General features: G+C 32.5%; 1 protein-coding gene across 2 annotated transcripts; it reads left to right on the forward strand.

Moving 5' to 3' along the window:
• Positions 1–2,791: 2,791 nt before the first annotated feature.
• Positions 2,792–8,170, forward strand: LOC124939920 (NAC domain containing protein 50-like). Of its 2 annotated transcripts, XR_007099425.1 has the most exons (6): positions 2,792–3,104; positions 3,238–3,459; positions 3,851–4,128; positions 4,214–4,393; positions 6,044–6,641; positions 7,664–8,170. XR_007099425.1 is itself a non-coding variant. In XM_047480383.1 (5 exons), the coding sequence occupies exons 2-5, from the start codon at positions 3,243–3,245 to the stop codon at positions 6,572–6,574; spliced, it is 1,206 nt and encodes a 401-aa protein (XP_047336339.1). In that variant the 5' UTR covers positions 2,792–3,104; positions 3,238–3,242; the 3' UTR covers positions 6,575–6,795. The 2 variants fall into 2 exon arrangements, 1 of the variants encoding a protein (XP_047336339.1); XM_047480383.1 differs by lacking the exon at positions 7,664–8,170 and having other exon boundaries at positions 6,044–6,795.
• The last annotated feature ends 16,320 nt before the right edge of the window (positions 8,171–24,490 follow it).

Consider the following 24,490-nt stretch of genomic DNA (forward strand, 5'->3'; position numbering starts at 1 on the left):
AAATGAATATATGATCTTTTGTTCATGTTGTTGTGTTGTTCATTGATTATACATACAGTTGTTTCAATCTTTTAATTAAGTTTTAACATCATCAAAAAAAGAGGAAATTGTTGGGTCAAATTATTCCATGCCAACTTTGTTTTGATGATATATATTCGATTAAAACTTAATTATAATCTTTAATATGAAAGAATTTATGTCGTCTAATTGTTTCTATGCAGGTGCATCAGATTTGGCTAACCTAGACGTGGTTTAAGCAAGTTAGTTAGACGTGTTGCTAGTTAGACGTGCTAGTCTAACAGATACGTAGTTAGACATGCTAGTCTAACATATACGTTGTTAGACGTGTCAGTCTAATAGATACAATTAGACGTGCCAATCTAACAGATACGTAGTTAGACGTGTCAGTCTAACAGATACGTAGTTAGATATGTTAGTCTAACAGATACATAGTTAGACATTTCAAACTAACAGATACATAGTTAGACGTGTAAGTCTAACAGATACATAGTAAGGCGTTGGCGTCTAACTCCTTCAGATTAGTCTGAAGTGATATGTAGTTAGACGGTATAGTCTAACTCTATTAAACGTGGTAGTCTAATGGGATGCAAAGTTAGACGTTGCAGTCTAACTATTAGACTTGGTGGTCTAATAGAACTCGTTGTTAGACATTGGCATCTAACTCCCTTAGACTTGATAGTCTAATGGAGCATGTCTAATGCCTCGCTTCAGCAGCCGTTTGAAGTTAGCATACGTCTACCCATAATCAACTAGTTGTACGCTACTTCTACTCCACTTTCTCTTGCAGACCAGTACGCCAACTATTTGCATCAAATGAATGAATGCCACGTACGCGTATATTCCTCCCACTAATTGTTCAGTACAAGACAGTTCCAGAAGGATATCTAGTGTACTACCGTTCAGTACGGCCACATTCCATGAGCATAGAGTCTGTTGTACTATGTCCTTTAGGTAGTCATCCTATTGGCGCGTGCCACGTGTCCACGTAGAAGATTCGATCGTTGGTGTCCTTCTACTACAAATAGATGCTCAAGGACAACGATCGAATCTCTCGGTCTACCAGTTATCAAATCGAATTCTTCTAACTCATCACTTTTGCACTTACTGATTGTACATCATTTTCCAAGTTCAAGAGAGAATTAAAAACATTGTTTAGCTGAGAGATATTATTGATCATATTGTAAGTTGAATAGAGTTTGTTCTGTTCAATAGAGTGTTAGCTATTCAGTAAGTTGTATTTGATTCAAAGAAGTTTAGTGAAATCCTTCTGGTTGTTGGAAGAATGGGTGACGTAGGAGAGTTAGCTTCGAACATCCATAAACAACTTGTTGTGTTCTTTATCTTCTGTCTTTCATCATTCATTGGTTCAAAGCTTCAAACCCAAACAAACAGTTCCGCACTTGAATCGTTTCAAGAGTTTGTGAAAGTTTGCGAAGAATAGAAAGTGATATTAATCCCTAACATAATTTCTATCAATCCGTTTATCCGAAGTTACTAACAATATTCAGACACCGTCTCTATTGATTGCAACGATCTTATCAGAAGTAAATAAGAAAATGCACAAGAAAGAGTTACCAAATTGTAATAATATAATAATAAAGTATATAAAAGTTGTCACGAGTAAAATTTAATTTAGAAAGTAATAAATTCTAACAAATTACATAATACGACAAATAAAATTTGAAATCGAGCAATCATCTCTTCTATTTAGAAATTGAAAGCCCTAATATAAGTTAAATAAAAAGAGAAAAAATATATGACCTCATCTTATCTAAGATATTTTGAAAACAAGAGTTTAAATATTTTTCTTTTAATCAATCTAACTTAGTGTGGAGACGATTTCATTAAAAATTAGGTGTAAACTAGTGCAAATGAAATTATAAATTAGATAAATGTACCTATAACCAGAAACAATTGCATATATTAAAACAAATAAAATATAATTATAAGAAAGTAAAATAATTAAAAATTAAAAAAAATATATTACACATAAGATAAGAAGTATGAAGTACAAAGGAAAAAAAATAATAAGTAAAAAATAAGAAGAAAGAGATAAGAGTAGAATAATGATTTTTTATTTATTTATTTATGAAAAATTGAACAATATTTAATAATGCAGATACTTTAATTATAATATATTAGTTTTTTAATATTAATATTATGTTACAATTTTAAGAATGGTAGATAAACCCAAATTCATTGTAACGTGTTATATTTGGTTTATAGTATAAATTTGTCTAGATTTCAAATATTTAAAGTTTTTTTTTAATTAAAAAATATATAATTAAAGTTTGAAAAGGAATAAATATAATTAACTTTTTTGAGAAGGAAAAAATATAATCAATTTGATTGATAGATAAATTGTTATAATCTTGAAAAATATAACATTTGTCGGCCAATTTTGAAGTGTATTATATATATATATATGTATTATATATATATATTATATATATATATATATTTAATTAAAGTTTGTAAAAGAATAAAATAATTAAACTTTTTGAAAAGGAAAAAATATAATTAATTTTATGGATGAACAGATTGTTATAATCTTCAAACAAAGTCAGATCTCTTAGGCCTTGTTTGAAGTGTATTTTAAAAAAATAAAAAAATATAATATTTGTTTATCAATTACTTGTTCCATATAATTATTAAAATATATCAAAATACCAAATCAAATAAGGCCTTCTTTAACAAATACTTTCTTAGCAAAAGATAGATTTTTTCAGAACAGATGAGAGAGAGAGAAGAGATGTGTGTCAGAGTGCTTAAGTGTGTATTGAAAAAAGATAATGACAGGATATTTTGAGAAAGTAAAAATATATTGAGAAAAAGTAAGAAAAGCAAGAACATTTGAAATGGGATTTTTCCAATCCATTTGAACATGATAATCACAGCAAAGAAGCATAAGATAAGATGGCTTGTTTAGAAAAATTGAATTGATTTCGTGACATACAAGCTTCTCAAGGTTTCTTAACAGATGGGCAATAAGTTGCTTCACTTTCAACCCTAAGTGTTCTTCAATTCATTCAACCAACTTTATCATCACTCCCCCCTTCTCCTGTTCTTCTCTCTCTTTCTGGGTTAGTCCAAACTCATTTTCTTTTCTTATACTATGTCTTTCGATTTACACAATTGTATCTTAATCTGATATATAAAGCCCTAAATCATTTTGAGAATCTGTCTAATTTTTCATCTGTCTGTTGTGTTATCAAGGTGTGATGGGTCACGATCTGGCCTTAAGACAAATTGTTCCGGCGGCTCTGCAGTCTCCTCCTCCACCTCCGCCGACTTCTCTTGCTCCTGGGTTTCGTTTCCATCCAACAGATGAGGAGCTGGTTCAGTTCTATCTTAAGAGAAAGACTTGTGGAAAGCCCTTCAGATATGATGCGGTGATAGACATAGATGTCTACAAGGCTGAGCCTTGGGAGCTTCAAGGTTGTCATTCCTATCTGATTTTGCTGCTACCATAATTCAAGTTCATTAATCTATGTGTTCTTATTTGCTATCAATGTTCAAACTTTTTTAAAATTTTCATGCTTTTGATGGGTTCTTAATTCATTGATCTGACTTTCAATTGAGATCTTTTCTGTTTATGTTTGATTTCATTTTTCTGTTGTAATTTTTTGTTTGCATGTCAAGACAAAGCTCTGAAAGAGAGAGAAAGAAAGAGAGTTTGAGTTCAACAATCTCAAAGGAAAAACCAAAAAAAAACTTAAAATAACAATTTCCTTCAGTTGGTGGCCAAATTGACTATTATTTTTGGTTTGAGATCACTTCTCCTGTTGACTAATCTAAAATAATATACTAATTTATCTTTCTTATATAGTCCATTCAAAGCTAAAGAACCGAGACCTAGAATGGTACTTCTTCAGTCCTGTAGACAAGAAATATGGAAATGGATCTCGTTTAAATCGAGCTACTGATAAAGGTTACTGGAAGGCAACTGGTAAAGATCGATGTGTCAGTCACAAAGATAAAAAGATTGGGATGAAGAAGACACTCGTCTTTCATAGCGGACGAGCACCTGATGGAAAACGAACAAACTGGGTGATGCATGAATACAGACTTACTGATGAAGACTTGGAAAAGGCTGGGGTAGTACAGGTCTCTATTTATATTATATTGTTTTTTGAATTCTAATTTCACTGGATATTCATTGCTATTGTTTTGTATTGTTGGAAAAAAAAAGGATGCTTTTGTACTGTGTAGAATCTTTCAAAAGAGTGGTTTAGGACCTCCTAATGGTGACCGCTATGCTCCGTTCATCGAGGAGGAGTGGGATGATGAAGCACCTTTGAATGATGCTGGAGATGAAATGGGAAATAGAGATGATTCACATTTTCTCGTTGAAGCAAATGACAGAGAACAGGTTAGACTGCTGTTATAAATAAGCTTTTTCAATTTACTTGATATTTAAGCCAAAGAAACTTGTCCTAGTAGAAGGTATCGTTCAATGTCTACAAATAAGCTATATTTTATTATTTAACTTCTCATTATACATAAATGCGTCTTGGAAGTGACTTCATGATACGTCTTGGAAAGGAATGGAAAGATTTAACAAAATATTCTTTCTGTTTTGTCGTCTAGCGTTGCAATAATTATATGTTGTACTTTACATTAATATAATTTGAAATTTATGGTGATAGGTTTGAAAAAGTTGAAGGTGTAACTATTTTCTTAAGACTTTCAGGAACTAATAGTTATTATATCTCATTAATGTTGTTTCTTAGGCATTATAAACATTCATGATGGAATGAATTGTTTGTAGTCGCCTTTGCCACATAGTATATATCCTTCCTAAGTTAATGAGACGTTGTCGGGTTTTAACATATTTTAATGCTTTACGTGTTGATCAAGGTTTTAACTAAAGTACTATTTCATTTAAATTTCAGTTTATTTCAATTAATTTTTATTATGATAGTTGTAAGTAATGTTAAATCATCACTTCTCTTCTTTTTGTTTTTGTAAATTAGGTTGATCTTGATAGTTGTAAGAATTTTATGTCAGATAACTCATTTATTTGGAAAGTGTCCAGTTATTTTTGAACAAAGGATAATGAAAACAAAAGTTACATATTGAGATGGACAATATATGTTAAGATGTGTTTAAAACTATTTAATTATCACTAATAGTATAGTACATAACACATTCTTTGATCTTGGTATTGAAACGATATGTTTGTCGTTTCCTTTCAGTTTTAATGCCGCATAAAACAAGGAGATTCAGGATTCATGGGTAGCAATAAATAGCCCTAGTAGCTATGCTATGTTTCTTTTCATTATTTAACTTGTTCCTTTTAATGAACATTGTCGTATAGTCCACCAGTTTCTTTCTGTAACAAAAAAATCCAACATCCCATCAATTAGAGTACTAAAATACCTATAACATTTTAAAATATTTTCTCAACAAACAAGAGTATTTTCAAATAATCAAATTGTTTTGAAATAATCTTAGATCAAACAGCTAGTCTTCCATTTGTGGAAATTTTTGTTGTTTGACAAAACCATAAAGGCAATCTTCTCGAGATGTATTAGGTATTAGATGTTACTGCATTTTTCTAGGGTAGGTTTCCTTGCTTGTGAACATAAATAATTTTGTTGCATTAGGTTTATGCTTGCCATTATACGCCAAAATTCTGTAGCAGTGTTTGAAGGACTGGACTTCATTAAGGTGGTACTATTGATATGGTTGTTCATAGGAACATGAGATAAAAATAAGGATTTAGTATTTGTTTAACTAATTGGACTAAAAGGGTGCACAGAGGATGGATTGACTAATGGATTATTAATCCCCATTGATGCTATTTAGATCAACCGAGTCTTCATTCATCCAATGACATGTTTTCCAGGATTACATCTTTTCTTTCATTAGCTTGATGACTTGAATTGGAGGGGGAAGGGTTGTCTTAATTCTTTTAATATTTTTTCCTTAATCCTCATATTTCTTTCCATTTTCATTGTCTTATTTGGAATTATATGGTGTTTTTTAATTATCTAATAAACCGTACTAATTGCTACAGGATGATTCTGTTGTGGTCAAAGCTAGTCCTCTTCTGACTGAGCTTCCAGATGGGTCAAGAAATATACACTTGGCTTGCAAGAGGGAAATGATAGTAGATCCAGAGCCAATTTCATTGGGCCAGAGTAAAAGAAGAAAGCATGATGATTTGAACATGAACAATGGAAATAATGGTTCAGAAGATTCTATCACAACCAACCATGATCTTTGTAAATCGACAACTGCTGTGGCTGCAAACAATTTTTCTTCTGCCCTATTGGAGTTCCCTTTGTTAGCATCCAGGGATCCAAAAGTAAATCAGCATGCCAATACTGTTCCCTTCCATGCTTCAAATCTTGAAAAATCTGTGCCACCTGGCTACTTGAAATTCATCAGCAATTTGGAGCATGAAATCCTCAATGTTTCAATGGAAAGGGAGACGTTAAAGATAGAAATGATGAGGGCACAAGCAATGATCAACGTCATGCAGTCGCGTATCGATACCCTTGATAAGGAAAATGATGAGTTGAGGAAGGTTGTTCGAGGCCCTTAGAAGCAACCGTTGGATCCAAGAAAGTGCTATTCTCATTGTTGGTGGGGAGAAAAACACAAGAAACTTGGTATAAAAACTGTTTGAGATTACTAGCCATTTAAGAATGGCCGTTATGTAATCTCTTGTTCGTTTCTTTATGGTACTTTACTTGGATATCTTCAAAAACTTGTTCTCTTGACTTAATTTTTAGAATAATACAATGGGTCTGAATTTTGCCTAGATATCTCAATTGTTTTGGTGGTTGATTTGTTTAGCTATAATTTTGTCTAATTTGAATAGTACTAGGTTTCAAGCCACAACCTCCTTATTGCCTCCAATGGAAGCTCCCTCTACTAGGTTTAAGGCTCCGATTTTGGATATGTAGCTATATTTTTTTATTTCTTGATGCTGGATTATGTTTTGGACTTTGGTGACAGATGCCTTCTCACCATAACATTTATCCATTTTTACTGATTCCCACCTCTTCATTATCTCACCATCACCAAATCACACCCGATCCAGAGGAACTGAGATTTCATTTGTAGCCTCCCTTCTCCCCTCTGCAATCTGGGTCTGCAACAGAAGACCCTCAAATCCCATCCATAGCAATAGAAACACCACTGATTAACGTTTTCTAGAGACATGATTACACAAACTAAGGATCTAACCCATGTATGCCAATCCTTTTGATTTCTTGGTTGATTCTTCACATGATGGTTTATTAAAGACCGTTTCCTGTGATTTCAAACTATTCAACATTGCAATGTCTCAAGTTCCCTTCTTCCTTTTGATGGCGTGTTAGTTGATGTTGTGAAGAGTATGAGTAGAGGAAGTTAAACCCTTAGGGCCAGTATGAGTAACTGTCTATAAGAAGTATGTATCAATAACTTATTTCATTCACAATGGCTAAATTATAATTGGATAATTGCATTCTCTCTTTTTCAATTTGTACCTGTAGCCTTGAGTCTACTTCTTCCTTTTATCTTCTACTTATTAGTAATTTCATTGTTTTTCTTTCATCTGGCTCTAGTTTCTCTCCAATCTCTTGCTGTTCAATTTTCATATCAATATTTGTTTGAGTCTTAACTGTATTATTACATTTTGTATCAGAGTCCTCTCGAACCAGAAGAATTGCTTGGAGATGAGATCTAGGAATGGAGATGATGTATTGCAGAAAATTATGGATGGTTTATTCGCACTGAAAAGAGAGCAATATAATCAATCGTGGAGCAACACAGGCAATCGTTGGAGAGTATTCATTGCGAAATTGCTAGTTGATCTCCATCAAAAGTTCATTGGCAAAACCTCCAAACCAAAAATAGATTTCATTCTTTTTTATGGAAGTGCTGCTTATTATTTAGAAGGAGAGGTTGATGTTTGGTTCATAATGTAGAGGCTATTTTGGCGACCTTTCGAAAGAAAGAACATAGAGATGTCATCTTCTTAAGCACTTAAGCAGGATGACAAGTTTGAAGAACTATGTATTCAAATGGACATAGTTGAGGGCATTGTCATCCTGCAGAGTGAAGATTATCATATCAATAGTTTTGTAAGTGATTTGAGCAAAAAAAATTTAAAAGTTGTAATGTCTTTATTGTAACCGACTACATTAGATGAAGCTAGGAGGCTGACCAGAATACAAGGACAGACTGTGAATGATGCAAGTAAGAGATCTAAGGTAATTGCGACGTCTCTAGTAAATCTTCTCTACCTGCAACCGTGACAAATCCCAGGCCCCCAAACAAAAACTGTATATTATTTTCATTCGATTGAAAAACATCATTTCACTACCCTTTCATCCAATCACTCAAACCCAAAAATATCCATTCCACGAAAACATAGAAATCTTATTTAAGTTGAAAGATCTTTCTTAAATCATTCTTAACTTTTTTAAAATTCTAGTCTATCTTTATTAACAACTTTTTTTAATCAACCGAATGTAAACTCAGGTTTTAACTAGAGAATACTTTATTATATGTTAAATAAAACTGAAGTTGATTAAAACTTTTTGTTTTGAATGTTTGTGTTATATATAACTAACACATTCAAAAAATATATATATAAAATTTAAAGCAATAATTAAATATGTATATTTATTGGTTACACTTCTAATAAAGAAAGATACTTAGTTTATTACATGAATTATAATAAAATAATAACATCAATTTTACAATATTTTATAAAAATATAAAAGGACAAAATAAAAAAAAAATAGAATAATATTGTATACACTCATTTTTTTTTATCTCAATTTATAATTTTAAATAATTTCAAGTCATTCAAATTATTTTCTAAATTCCTATAGAACTGATGATTAAAATAAATAATTAATTTAGAAAATAGAGGTATTAACCGAATACTAAAATAATAAATAATTATAAATACTTATACAAATTAAATAAACCAAACTAAATAAAAAAATTAAAAATATATATATTCTTGATATTAATGTTAGTTTATTTACTTTACAGGTATAAAATACAATAATAATAAAGCACTTAGTCAACCAGATTACAAACCTAGTCAACAAAATGGAAATGTAAATCAAATAAGCCTTTAAAGAGATTCTTTTGAAAAAAAGATTTAGTCGTTTAATTAAAAAATTTCAAAAAAAAACAAACAAATAAATTTATGGATTTTCCTAGACAAGATTAGGAAAATTTAGTTCGTAACCGTTTAAAACAAATGAATTACATAACACACTAATAATTGAAAACGCTTGTCTAACTAAAAATTTTCGGGATATAATTTCCAGTTCCAGCTAAGTTTCCAGTTTTGCTCAATCATGAGTACTCGTCCCAACGTTTGTAGATTTGTGCTGTTGTCGAATTCTATGTCTTCTCATGCCTTTAGAGAGATTTAACCATCAAACAAAAGTGACGGCTGCTTGGCATTTAATTAATAGGCAAATGGCATTAAAAATAATAATACTTAAAATTGGATTGACAGATTGAGACCATGTTTAATTTGAATATTAGCGTGAGAGTAAATGAGTACTTTCAATATGGGTCAAACCTCCAATTTGAATAAAAAAATAGATAAGACTTTTTATATTCCTTCTTTTATTTCTCACTTTAATAAATAAAATATTATAATCAACATTAACCATTTATTATTTTTTTAAACAATAATTTAATTTAATTATATTAGAATAATAAGGGTTCATTAATATATATATATATATATATATATATATATATATATATTTATATATATAATTCTACACTATTTTTTAAAATTATATATTTTTTTTATTCTTTTTTTAATTTTATTTTTAACAAATAAATAAAACATTAACCATTTAAGAACAAATCAATTTTAAGAATAACATTAACCATTTAAGAATATTTATATACATCAATCATTCTAATTGTATTAATTATTTTATTTTTCTATATTTATATTATATATATCTGGACAATTTTTTGAAACTATAATATATAACAATCTATTTAAAATTTAATTTTTAATATATTTTAAAAAAATAATTATTATTTTTTATATTTATCTAAATTTTTTAATTTTTAGTAGATAACTAATATTTTTTATATTGAAAAACAATTAAAATATTTTTTCTTCTTATTTATCTATATTTTATATTTAACACAAAATGATAAATAATATTTTTTATATTAAAATATAATTTTAGATTATTAATTAGAAAAAAAGTCTAATGTTATTTGTAAATTTTATTTTAGATAAAATTAATATTATTGAAATCTAAATAATTTAAAATTGGTTTTAATTTATAAAAATTAAGAATAATCTTAAACTTATCGTTAACATATATTTTATTCATTCGGCACCCCTCAATTGATCATCATCTTGTGACTCACACTTTTTTATATGTCTTTTTTATCCCATCGGCAAACCACCCACCAATCTTAGTCGACCTCAACTGATGACACATCTCTTATCTTTTGTCAAACAAAACCAACTACCCCCAATTGACCCTTATCTTGTGACTCATACTTTTTTATATGTCTCTTTATCCCCTCGACAAACCACCCACTGACCATAATCTTATTACTCGCACTTTTTCATATGTTTTTTTATCCCTCGACAAACCACCCACCACCCGACCTCTCTTGTACTCCCACTTCAATAAATCAACAACAAACCACTAATTCCGACCTGACACTTGACAAACCACCACCCGACCTCCATCTCGTGACCTCACATTTTCAAATGTTTGTTAAATCAACCACTAATTGTGACCTCATACTCGACAAACCACCCACCACCCGACCTCCATCTCATGACCTCACACTTTCAAATGCTCGTTAAACCAACCACTAATTCTGACCTCACACTTGAAAACCACCCACCACCCGACCTTCATCTCATGACCTCACACTTTTAAATGCTCGTTATACCAACCATTAATTCTAACCTCACACTTGACAAACCACCCACCACCCAACCTCCATCTCGTGACCTCATACTTTCAAATGCTCGTTAAACCAACCATTAATTCTGACCTCAAACTCGACAAACCACCCACCACTCGACCTCCATTTAGTGACCTCACACTTTCAAATACTCGCCAAATCAACCACTAATTCCAACCTTACACTCAACAAACCACCCACCACTCGACCTCCATCTCGTGACCTTACATACTTTCAAATGTTTTCCAAACCAACATTTGTATAAAAGTTGTGCCACCATATATTATAGTCAAGAATGCATTCTTAAAAATCTAAATTTGCATATTTTGGGATTCGAACTCTGGTCTTAAGAATGCAATATGAACACTTTAACCAATAGACCACTTGAGATTGTTGAAATAATTTTATTATTTTGTACTTAAACTAGATTGTCGAGTGAAGACCTTATTTTCTTTTCTTTGAGGGGATGAGTGTTTTGGGACGTATATTGGCCTCATGTGCATATTTATGGAGCAGTTGGCCAAAATAGAAGTCCATATGTTAGGACACACAGTTAGTGGTGGTTGAGAAACTGTTTCGATCCCGTGTTACTTCTTTTCGATTTATTGACCCTTGGTGCGTGAGAGTAAATAAGTACGCCCATATGGGTCTGAATAAAAAAACAAATAAGACTTTTTATATTACTTCTTTCATTTCTCTCTCTAATTCATAAATGAAATGTATAATCAACATTAAAAATTTAATAAATTTTAAAAATAATAATTTAATTTAATTATATTAGAATATAAGTGTACATTAATAAATAAATATATATATATACTATTTTTTAAAATCATATAAATTTTTTTATTCTTTTTTCATTTATATGTTTAATAAATAAATGAAACATTAACTATTCAAGAATTAATCATTTTTAAAAAAAATAATAATTTAATTATATTAACATAAGTGTTTTTTTATAAAATATTTTTAATAAATATTTATATATATCAATAATTCTAGTTATATTATTATATTATATATATATATAGACCTTTTTTTAAAATTATATATTACATATAACAATTTATTTAAAATTTAATTTGCTATATATTTAAATAAAATAAAACTATTATTTTTCATTATTTGTATACAATTTATATCTTATTGGTAACTAATATTTTATATACTGAAAAAATAATTAAAAATAAACTTAATTTTATCCTTATTTATCTATATTTTATATTTAATGCAAAATGATAAATAATATTTTTTATATTAAAAATATAGTTTTATCTTATTAATAAAAATAAGTCTAATATTATTTTTGAATTTTAACAAACAAAATAATCAAAAAAATTAAAATTTTGAAATTTTATTAGTTATAATATATATAACAACATACATAAAATTATAAATAAGACACATCAATTGGTTTAATGGTTACAACGATCATCTTCCACAATCGAGACAAGAGTTTAAATCTTTGCAAATGAAAATTTAAGTAATTATATTTGTAGATAAGAGGCCCACACTCGAGACAAGAGTTTGAATCCTTGCAAATACAAATTTAAGTAAATTATGTGTGGATAAGAGGCCGATAATAAATGAGAGGTGGTTGATTTGACGTGGGTTAAGAGATTGATAATATTGGATTGCGAGGTCGATTGAGATTGATGGTGGTTTGCCGAGAGATAATAGGCCGATAATAAAGGATCGTGAGGTCACGCGATTAGAGAGGTCTATTAAGATTGGAAACAATGAAAGTATGATTGAGATTTGTGCTTGGTTTGCCGAGGGATAAAAGGTCAGTAACAAAGGATCGTGAGTTCACACGATTAGAGATCTATTGAGATGTGGTTTGTCGATGGATAAGAGGTCGATTGAGATTTTGTGGTTGGTTTGATAAGAGGGATAAGAGGCCAATAACATTGGTTTTCCAAGAATAAAAGACTTGTGAAATTGTGTGATTGAGATGTGGTTTAACGAGGGATAAAAGACGTGTGAAAGTGTGATTGAGTGTGGTGCTTAGTTTACTAAGGGATTAGAGGTATGAACGTGTGATTAAGATTTATGGTTGGTTTACCAAGGGATAAGAGACCGATAACATTGGTTTGTCAATGATAAGTTGTTGCTTTGTCGAGGGATAAGATGAGAGATTTGTAATATGAGAGACTAATTGGTAACAACAAATATTGGTGGTTAAATATATGAATGAGATTGTTGGTCTACTAAAAAAGTTAAGGTAAAGAGGTTAATGATATGATGAGATTATTGGTTTGTCAAAAGTGAAATTAAAAGATGTTGGTATTGTTGTGATAGTTGAGTGCAAAATTGAGGTTACGAGATTAGTAATATGAGATGTCTATTATGTAATAAATGATACTTTTGATTCACAGAAAATAAAGGTAAAATCAGTGAACTAATGATAAAAAAGTTAAATGAATTTCTCATTATCAAATTTGTTATCCCATTTCTCTTTTTTGATGAATAACAAAAACAATGTTGAATGAGATGAGTAAGACGACCACTAGATTTTCTCAATCATTGAAGTCCCTCATGTTCAGACCAAATATATTGTCAACGAAAAAGATGATGAAGGCGGTGAAAACGATAATGATGATGACAACGACAAAGATGTGAGTATTGTCTATTTCAACTTTATAAATGTGAATTTTATTTAACCTTGCAACGCACAGACATTATGCTAGTTTAATTAATAGAGAAAGTGGAAGACACTAGTATGGGGAAGGAAACTTTGAATACCCACATCTTTTTCTTCAATAACCAAACATGCGGAAGGACCTATTCTTCATCAAAGGTCGTTGGAAGCGTTTTTTCTCTCTCAACAAATAAAAATCCCAAACTTGATTGGGACCACCAATGAGATTTCATTTGAATCCACGTCAAGAAGGATCGATAGTGAATCTAACAACAATGACCTACTACCATGTTATAACTTAAATTGCCCAATTGGCCCCTAAGATGGAGAAGCAGAAAAAGGGAAAAATGAAAATTGAGTTGGAGGACGTTAGAGGAAGATATTTCCTTTTCCACATAAAAGGGGAAGAACTAGTGATTTTGGGAGGAGATGTTTTAGAGAAAGAGGGGGAAGACTGTTTATTTGGGAGATTTTAGCGATTCTCATCTTCAACTTCTAGGAGATTCTTGAAGCGGGTGTCCAAAATGTGTTCTAGGGTCGGGAAAGATCTCTAGGAACTTCTTAGTGTTGTTATGAAGTTGTATAAACAACCGATACTATTGAGATCACACCTTCATCTATAGGTATCCATCTCGATTTTACCTATTTATTTTCTCGTACCATGATGACAACCTAGACGCGTGCCCTAGGAACATATTGATATAAACCTTTAGTCGCATTATTAAGTTTTGATTTATCCTTAGAAACATGTACTAAGGTGGATTAAATAAATGAAGTGTAAGAGAAATATTTTGTGTAAAATGGACAAGAGTTTATAATAGAGACCATCATTTGATAGGCATAAGTTACATAGCGTTGTTTTCCTTTCTCACGTGTAACCAAGCCCCGAAGTTTGACCACAATCTCTTTCATTCGCGTTCGAGAACACATAATATTTTCTTTTCCCGATTTCTTAAAGAGAAAATTGGGTGGCGATCTAAAAGTTCAAAGCTAGTCTAATTGATATCATTAAATCCTATTTCGGTTTCTCACCTCATTTTATATGAGATAACTTATGAGGAAGTCATACTCTCATTTTATTTTATGAGGTTCAAGAGGAAGGTAAGCTACCAGATTTAATGAAATCGACATTAAAGTTAGACTCTAGTTTAGCTTATGATTTTGGTTTCTCATCCCACTCATTATTCGAGAGGAAGGTAAGTTATGAGGCGAAAACTATCGAGTCGATTAAACGCTTTAAGATGTCAACCATTTTTAGACATTACAACTTTTCTAGTGACTCTGTTGGGGATAGTCATTGAGTCTTAGCTGTAAATAAACTCTTGGCCATTTTAAAATATTATTTTACATTTAAAATAAATAAATAAATAAAAAATACCAAAAAAAATAAAAATAAAAAGAATAAAGGCAAAAAAGGTACATTACACACATTCGTCTTTCTATGTGCATTTGTTCTAATCTTGGGCATTTCACCTTTTTTTGAGGTAGTACACGATATGCGTTGTGGGACGTCATCTGTACACCTATAATATTATGTGCAAAAAATTAGTCAATGAGGAATAGCGATCTACTTCAAATGTTTGAGTGATGTTTTGTGAGTTTTGACCTAGGTTTCAGGATCGATCCCCTCTTCCAAGCGTGTTTTCCTTTTAGAGGTAACGCTAAAGTGAAGGGGGTGAAATTCCCAATTGAGGGCACACTCTCTTACATCATAGGCCTCACTTGAGATGTCGGAGATCTAACCTTCTCTTATGATTTAATTAGATGGAAAAAACTGGATCACTACTATTTATCGATAGCCACGCCAGATTTTTTTATTTGACTACTATATATATAGACACATGTATGCATTATAATATAGATGGACGTTTACTGGTACGTTTGGATTAAACAAACGATCACGGTTTTCTTGTTTTTGTATTTGTTTTATAGACATTACTATGTTAGACGAGGGAGAGTTAACTATTTGGAATGCACACTATGACGAGCGTCCTCTCAACTTCGAGATGTTCGGGCTAGACAAAACTCTATTGTTTATAGACATTGAGGTCAATGAGAGGCTCATGAGCCATATGTACAAGAGGTGGAGCTCTACGACAAAAGCCTTTCACATTAGAGAGAGGTTGATATGTCCCACTTTGGAGGAGTTCTGAGTAATCCTCATGATAAGGAGTAATAACCTCTTACACCTTGAATCACTATCTGAGTCTATGTCTTTGAGGAAGGTGCTTCAAGAAGAGTTTGACTAAAAAAAGAATAATTCGGATAGTTTTCTTAGAGGAGGCTTCATGGACTTCAAGAAGTGGCACGCCTTAGTGGTCTAAGACAAAATCATACCTAGGTTCGAGAAGTCAAATTTCATGATGATCATTATTCTCTTAACTCATTATTTTTGGCTCCATTCGACGGGAGACCATCATCCAAGGTACTCGAGATGGTATACCACCTAGAAATGGGGAACTAGGACCCATCCGAGCTCATCTAGCCGAGACACTTTTGAGCCTAAGCGAGCCAAATTATCCCAATGCAATATCAAGGAGGGGTGCCCCCATTGATCCTCTATATTTGGCTGGTTAACAAACTTAAGATGATCCCTCTTTTGTCAAACGACCTCTATTTCAACACCATAACTCAAAGAAATAGGTTGAACATGGAAGATCCAAAGCCTATGATCAAGGACAATATCATCATTCGAGATCTTATGCCTCATTATCATATATCAGAGATGGCTCACATAATGGATGACAAGCCGATGATCACATTGTTCGGGTTTGAGTCTATAATAACTTACTACACTTTGCCTTTGTTCAGGCAATTTAGCCAAGATATAATGCCTCCCATTGAATGGGATGTCTTGGCCACGGATAGGAACTTTGACTACAATATGTATCTCTCTCACTTTAAGAAGTGGAAACAAGAAAAGTAGTGAGTATGCCCATGAAGAAGGTGAATCACTTGAAAAATCCCCGAAAAGAGGCGGAGCAAGCTCGAAAGAAGAGAATGAAGATAAGAAACAAAGAGGAGACAAGCTCGAGGAAAGTTTAGATTTATTTTATGATTATTTCCTTTTTGTAATGTATTGAATGTAATTCCTTCTCTTATGTTTTCTAAACATTTGAGTGTAAAATTAAGTGCGAGGAAGAGGGTGTAGTGAATTCTTGTAATTCTGGTTTGTATGTTTGGACACTAACCCTTTATATTTTAATACACCTATCTTTTATAAAAAAACGAGTTGGAAAGTAAATGTGCATCTCACCTTAGGAAACACGTATGTGCATAAATGATAACAAGGGTTGTCACAAAGATCTCGAACATCTCTTTATTCTCAACCCTTTTTATTTCGATTGTCACGCATGGTTTATCACGGCTTATATACCTCGAGATCCCAAAATAGGATGCTTCGTAGCAAAAGGAATGGAAGAAGACAAAGCCCGAAACAACACCGTTTCTCAAGGTTCTACTCATGGTTGGGGTGACGAAACTGCTAGCTCTACTCACATCGAGTTTCCAAGTTATCCATGCACGCCCAAACCCAAAAACCTCCATCAATATCCCTACTTTATAAACTACCCCAAACACTGACGCTTATCATAACCTATTCAGAATGCCCAAATGGAAGAGGGGAGATCACTTTATGAGTTAAAGAATGAGGAAGAATATTTGTTATTCGATAGAGGTACGATAAGAGTGCGTTGGACTATCAAATGATAGAAGGCGAAAAGGCTAGAATAGGAAAGGAATCGAGAGGTGGTAAAGTGAGATGGAAGGGCTATCCCTAAAACCTGGAGGTTTGGAAAGGAAAGCTCGAGTTGAACGAGGTATATCCTCAAGGTGGACAACGAACTCTCTAAATGGGAAATCTCCTTCAACTTGATCTACACAGATTCTAATGATACTGACAACGACGGTCCTTATGTTGTTAAGAAGACATTTGATATCACTAGAACTAGGAATCGTGAGGAGGGAAAACTAGTAACAGAGGAGATTGTATTTGAAAACTCACTCACAAACTCTATCCCCTTTATAATTATGTTACTTCCACTCCCCCACATAATAATTCTGGCATGAGTGATGATGTAATAGATGGTATCATTTTGTTTAATGAAGAGAGTTTTGAGTATGTGTTTTGTGATGATAACTTTAACTTCGAAATAAACTTTGAAATGAAATGCTATTAAAATAATGAACACGAAAGTGCGTCCACAACTAATTTGATTGAAATTAACTTAAACATTGGAGACGACCCTTCAAATTGTTTTAATCGGACAAAGCCTAAACAAACAAGAACGTAATGATTTAATTGAATTATTAAAACTAAATAAAGACGTTTTTGTATGGTCGTATAGAGATATGCCAGGAGTTGATCCTAACGTTATTCAACATAATATACCTATTTATCTAGATGTCAAGCCAATCAAGAAAAAGCTTCATCGAATGCAGACTGATATTATTGAGAAGGTCAAAGAGGAAGTGAAGAAACAATTGGAGGTCGGTTTTCTAGAAGTTATTGAGTATCTTGAGTGGGTGGAGAATGTGGTCCTAGTTACCAAGAAAGATAGTAAAATTTGGGTATGCGTACACTATCGCGATCTCAACAAAGTAAGCCCAAAGGATAGTTTTCTGCTACCTCACATAGATGTACTAGATGACCACACCGCGGAAAATCAATTACTATCATTCATGGACAGATTCTCCAGATACAATCAAGTGTTGATGACACTAGAGGACAAAGAGAAGGCCAGGTTCATCACAGAAGTGGGCACATTTTGTTATCAGGTCATGCCTTTCGGACTCAAGAATGTCGGTGTTATGTACCAAAGAACAACCAAAATGATACTTCATTAAATGACCCACAAAGAAGTGAAAGTGTACGTGGATGACATGATTGTCAAGTTCAAAAAGCAAGAAGGGCACATTAAAAAAACCTCGATAAGTTCTTACAATGGGTCACGATAGACAAGATGTTGGGTTTTTTAATCACATAATGAGGTATCAAGGTGGACCCTAGTAAGATTGAGGCCATTATATTCATGCCACCACCTCAGAACAAAAAGCAAGTGCGAGATTTCTTGGGTAAAATTCAGTATATTAGTCAATTTATAAATAGGCTGACTATGACTTGTGATATAATATTCAAACATCTTCGAAAAGATCAATTGTTTGTATGGGATGACGCTTTCCAACATGCTTTTGAGAAGATAAAATACTACATCAAGTCTACATACCGACCCCAAACTAATGGAGTAGTTGAAGCGGCTAACAAGAATGATATCACGGTCATCAAGAAAGATGACCCAAACATACAAAGATTGGCACGAGAAGCTACCTTATGCCTTGTGGGGTTATCGAACGATTGCCCGAATGTCTATGGACGAAACTCCATTTTCATTGGTCTATGGTATGGATGTCGTGCAACCTATTGAGATATAATTTCTCGCGCTTAGAGTACTCCTCGAAAGTTAAGTTGTGGAAGAATATTGGATGAAAGCCTGGTACAATCAGTTGGCTATAATGGAAAATTGACGATTAGATGCCCTTTGTCACACTCAGATGTACCAAAATCGAATGGCTTGTTCCTTAAACAGGAAAGTCAAACCTCGTAACCTCAAGGACGGTGACTTAGTACTAAAGAAGACTCGAGAATTGATGGATCTGAGAGATAAATTCCTACCACAATGGGAAGGACCGTTTATAATCAAGAAAATCCTCTCAAGAGGAGTGACTCGATTGACTACACTCAACGTACACGAGTTTTCGGCCCGTACAATATCGACATGCTGAAGAAGTATTTTTCTTGAATTCACTCAAAGAGGATATGATGTGGATGCATGATGAGATCAAAGAATGACATAGGAATATTCATGTTTTCAAATTTGAGAGTGATCCAAAATGTGTAAGTAGATTTCAAAAAAAAATGATTATGATAACAATAAGGTGAAATTTATCACAATAAAATCCTAGTTCTAAAACTAGTGGCATTAAAATACACAAAAACCAAATAGAAAAGATAGAATTGAAAAAAAAAACAATGTTTTTCAAACGAGTGTATGAACTACGTTATGACCTGATGCCTTGAAAAAAGATACGTAAATAACTTACTCTTCAAGCCCGGTCACCACCACACTTCTATCAAAAGCATTGAAGAAAATAAGATTTCATTTAACCCTTCAACAAAGAAAAAAATAAAATAAAATTATAAACAAAAATAAGAATTTAGAAAATAAGTAGGAATGAGGAATAATCCATTTAATTTGATGATTGTTTCAAAAGAAACTCAATGTTTTCAGAAACTCAAACAAAGGACATCTAAATAAATACTCTTAATCCATACGACGCTTAAAATGTCTGATTTTTCTAAGTGATGCTCGTGGAAATTCACAACTCAAACTTGAAACCACGTTATTAAAGAGAGGTGACTTATGATGGTCATGCGTGAGAACTTGAGTGCTTCGGAAAAATAATAACAATAAAAGACTATGTTGGTTTAGACATTAAAATCACCATTTGTGACTCATCCAAACTCTTGATTTGGCTGCCAAGAATGACAAGAGAAAAAATGTATCAATTTTGTCAAACATTACCCCGGTCTAAACAAAAAGAAAATCAAAAGTGTATACACACAGAGATTGAGATATTAAATCATCGTTTGTTGTTCAACTAGAATCTTGTCTTGATTGCCAATGGCAAGAACAAAATGTATCGATTCTATCATATACATCCCGAGTATGCAAAAATAAAAATGAAAACAAAGAAAAATGAAGCATAAAGGTCATAACGCATAACTATCCGATAGTAAGGATGAACCTCTTGATAAAACGGTTAAGTTGAGCGTGAAATAAACTTGGATACTTGATGTTTGAGAAAAATAAAATCCCTCAAAAAGAAAATTTATAGCGTTCAATGAATTAGAGAGTGATTTTATGATTGACGAATTTCGTGTCGAGGAAATGTAACGATCATTGGTCTCTTTTTGAAACAGTCACAAAAAGAATGGATGAATCCAACTTTCGAAAACGTTTTGATCCAAGAATGAAAAATGAGTGCAAATGAAAAAATCAACAACAACTACAGGACTAGACAAGTCTAACTTCATTCCTCCATTGCGAAAACGAGAAGTAAAATAAACCTTTAAGTTATAACTAGGGGCATATTGACCAAAATGACATAAAAAACAATTTAAAAAAACAAAAAAAAACAAAAAAAAAGGAGAAAATTGCTTTACATTTGAAGGTTATAGGTGTCTTCGAAAAAAATAAAAAAATAAAACCTTAAGTCAATAATAGGGGCATTTTGTTAAACAAAATGACAAATAAAAGATTCGTCTTCACCATCACTATTAAGAAAATGATAATAAAAACATACTTCAAAACTACGAGCGTTCACAATAACACATAAAGAGCAGGTGCAATCTCCTTTAAGGTTAGGATACAAAGAGTGAGTGAGTTTGAGAGTGCGAGAGGCGATCTATTAAAGTCAAGGGAGGACTAGGCCCTATGAACAAGTTTCAAAGACCTAAGAAGGTCAACGAGTGTAGTAATGGTCAAATTTAGTGAAAAACTAGACGTAAATGGTTTAAAGGTGAGATGAGTCTCCTTTAAACGAAACACGTCGTTCAAAAGTATATGTTAAAGAGAGCTCAATATAGCAAAGCACAAGACGTTAAATAGTTTCAAGGTGAGATGGGTCTCCTATGAACGAAACATGTCGTTTAAAAGTCTATGTTGAGGACAGCTCAATGTAGCAAAGAGAAAAACGTTAAATGATTTCAAGGTGAGATGAGTCTCCTTTAAACGAAACATGTCGTTCAAAAGTCTATGTTGAGGAGAGCTCAATGTAGAAAAGAGCAATAAGTTAAATGATTTCAAGGTAAAATGAGTCTCTTTTGAATGAAACACGTCAACCAACAGTCTACGTCGAGAAGAACTCGATTTAGCAAGAGTAAGACGTTAAACGGTTTCAAGGTGAGATGAGTCTCCTTTAAACGAAACACATCGTTCAAAAGTCTATGTTGAGGAGAGCTTAATATAGCAAAGAGTAAGACGTTAAACGGTTTCAAGGTGAGATGAGTCTCCTTTAAACGAAACACGTCGTTCAAGTCTATGTTGAGGAGATCTCAATGTAGCAAAGAGAAAGACATTAAACAATTTCAAGGTGAGATGAGTCTCATTTGAAAAAAACACGTCTTCTAAAAGTCTATGTCAAGAAGAATTTGATTTAGCAAGAACAAGACGTTAAACGGTTTCAAGGTGAGATGAATCTCCTTTAAACGAAACACGTTGTTCAAAAGTCTATGTTGAGGAGATCTCAATCTAGCAAAGAACAAGACATTAAATTGTTTCAAGGTGAGATGTGTCTCCTTTGAACGAAACATGTCTTCCAACATTCTACATCGAAAATAACTCGATTTAGCAAGAACAAGACGTTAAACGGTTTCAAGGTGAGATGAATCTCCTTTAAACGAAACACATCTTTCAAAAGTCTATGTTGAGGAGAGCTCAATGTAGCAAAGATCAAGACATTAAATGGTTTCAAGATGAGATGAGTCTCCTTTGAACGAAATACGTCGTCCAAAAGTCTACTTAGAGAAGAACTTGATTTAGCAAGAGCAAGACGTTCAACGGTTTCAAGATGACATGAGTCTCTTTTGAATGAAACGCGTAGTCCAAAAATCATTGTTGAGGAGAACTCAACGTAACAAAGAACAAGACATTAAACAGTTTCAAGGAGAGATGAGTCTCCTTTGAAAAAAACACGTCATTCAAAATTCTATATTGAGGAGAGCTTTATGTAGGAAAGAACAAGATGTTAAACTGTGTCAAGGTGAGAGGAGTCTCCTTTGAAAAAAACACATCGTCCAAAAGTCTACGTCAAGAAGAAATTGATTTAGCAAAACTAGACGTTAAACGGTTTCAAAGTGAGATGAATCTCATTATTGAACAAGACACGTCGCCCATAAGTCTACATTAAGAAGACTCAACATAGCATGGATCTTGGATGGAAGCCATAATGATGTACCAAAGACGCCAAGAAATACAAGTCTCTTATGAGATTTGTCAGGTTTGTCTTTCTACCTCTACACAACTTTTAGCTTATGTCAAAAGGTAACCATAGTCAGTAAAAATCTAGATTATTAGGTACTTTTATCTTATGTGGAAAGTTAACCCTAGTCAGGTCAAAAGTTACAATATTAGTTAGATACTTTTAGCATATGTAGAAAGCTAATCCTAGTCAAGTCAAAAGCTAGTTTGATTGTCAACTTATGTGGAAAGCTAACCCTAGTCGGGTCAAAACCATGTGATACCAGGTTCTACCAACGAAACATCAAGTTGGATGATAACGAGCGGGTATGGAATCGACATCGGATGGTCATCAACAATCCAGAAACACAGGTCTTCTGTGAGACTTCTCAAGTTTGAAAATTTCTGTCCCTTTACATTATTTTTTATACATAAAATAAGTCCGAAAAATTATGAATTGGAAGATTTGAATGAGTGTGACATGCGTTTTCCTAAAACTCAAGTGTTGTATCCAAATTTTGTCCAAAAGGGGCATTCCGTAGACGCTCATTTTTTACCCCGGATTTATATTTTTAAATAATTTCGAGCCATTGAAATTATTTTCAAAATTCCTATATCGGCTCATTGCACGTGATTAAAATAAATAATTAATTTAGAAAACGATGACCTATCAACCGAATTTTAAAATAATTAAATTACGGAGTATTTAAATAAAATATAAATAAATATAAATAGTTAAACAAATTAAATAAACCAAACCAAATAAAAAATTGAAAAATATATATTCTTGATATTAATGTTGGTTTATTTATTTTGCAGGAATAAAAAATAATAATAAAGCATTTAGTCAACCATGTTAAGGACCTAGTCAACCAAGTAGAAATCTACGATCAAACAAGGCATGAGGTGAAATTTAACCATCAAGCAAACGTGGCTACAGTTTGGCATTTAATTAATAGGAAAATGTCATCTGATTGACATTTAAATAATAGAGCAAGAGGCGGGCATTAGTAGTTAGACATTAGTATGGGAAAAGAAACTTGCGGGACTCACATCTTCTTCTTTAATAACCAAACATGCAGAAGGACCCTATTCTTCATCAAGAGGCCGTTGGAAGCATTTTTTTCTCTCAACAAATAAAAATCCCAAAACTTAGACCACCATTGAGATTTTATTTGAAGCCACGATCAAGAAGAAACGATAGCGAATCTACCAGAAAAGGCCTACTACCTTATTATCAACTAGAATTGCGCAATTGGCCCTGAAGATGGAGAAGAAGAAAAAGGGCAAGATAAAGAGGAAAAAATTTCCTTTTCCACATAAAAGGGGAAGAACTAGGAAATTTTGGGGAGGAGATTTTTAGATAAAGAGGGAGAAGACGGCTTGTTTGGGAGATTTTAGCGATTCTCATCTTCAATCACTGTGAGATTCTTGGAGCGGGGTGTCGAGATTGTGTTCTAGAGTTGGCAAAGATCTCTAGGAACTTTCTAGTGTTCTTACAAAGTTGTAGAAACAACTGGTACTATTGAGATCACGCCTTCATCTACATGTATTCATCTTGATTTTGCCTATTTATTCTCACGTACCATGATGACAGCCTAAACGCATGCCCTAGGAACAGATTGATACAAACCTTTAGTCGCATGATTATGTTTGAATTTATCCTTAGACGAATGTACTAAGGTGGATTAAATAAACGAAGTGTAAAAGAAATATTTCGTGTGAAATAGCCAAGTGTTTATAATAGAGACCATTATTTGATGGGCATAAGAGACATTGCGTTGTTATCGTTTCTCACGTGTAACCAAGCCCCAAACTTTAATCAGAATCTTTTTTATTCGCATTCGAGAACGCGCAATATTTTCTTTTCCCAATTTCTTAAAGAAAA

Source organism: Impatiens glandulifera, chromosome 5, assembly GCF_907164915.1.
Source record: "Impatiens glandulifera chromosome 5, dImpGla2.1, whole genome shotgun sequence".
In the NCBI taxonomy this organism is placed as follows: domain Eukaryota; kingdom Viridiplantae; phylum Streptophyta; class Magnoliopsida; order Ericales; family Balsaminaceae; genus Impatiens; species Impatiens glandulifera.

Bases quoted from the DNA above. Each gene is read 5' to 3' on its own strand.
- LOC124939920 (XM_047480383.1), top strand. From the start codon at position 3,243: ATGGGTCACGATCTGGCCTTAAGACAAATTGTTCCGGCGGCTCTGCAG. The intron at 4,129-4,213 runs GTCTCTATTTAT...GGAAAAAAAAAG, and splicing joins AAAAGGCTGGGGTAGTACAG to GATGCTTTTGTACTGTGTAG. The intron at 4,394-6,043 runs GTTAGACTGCTG...TAATTGCTACAG, and splicing joins AAGCAAATGACAGAGAACAG to GATGATTCTGTTGTGGTCAA.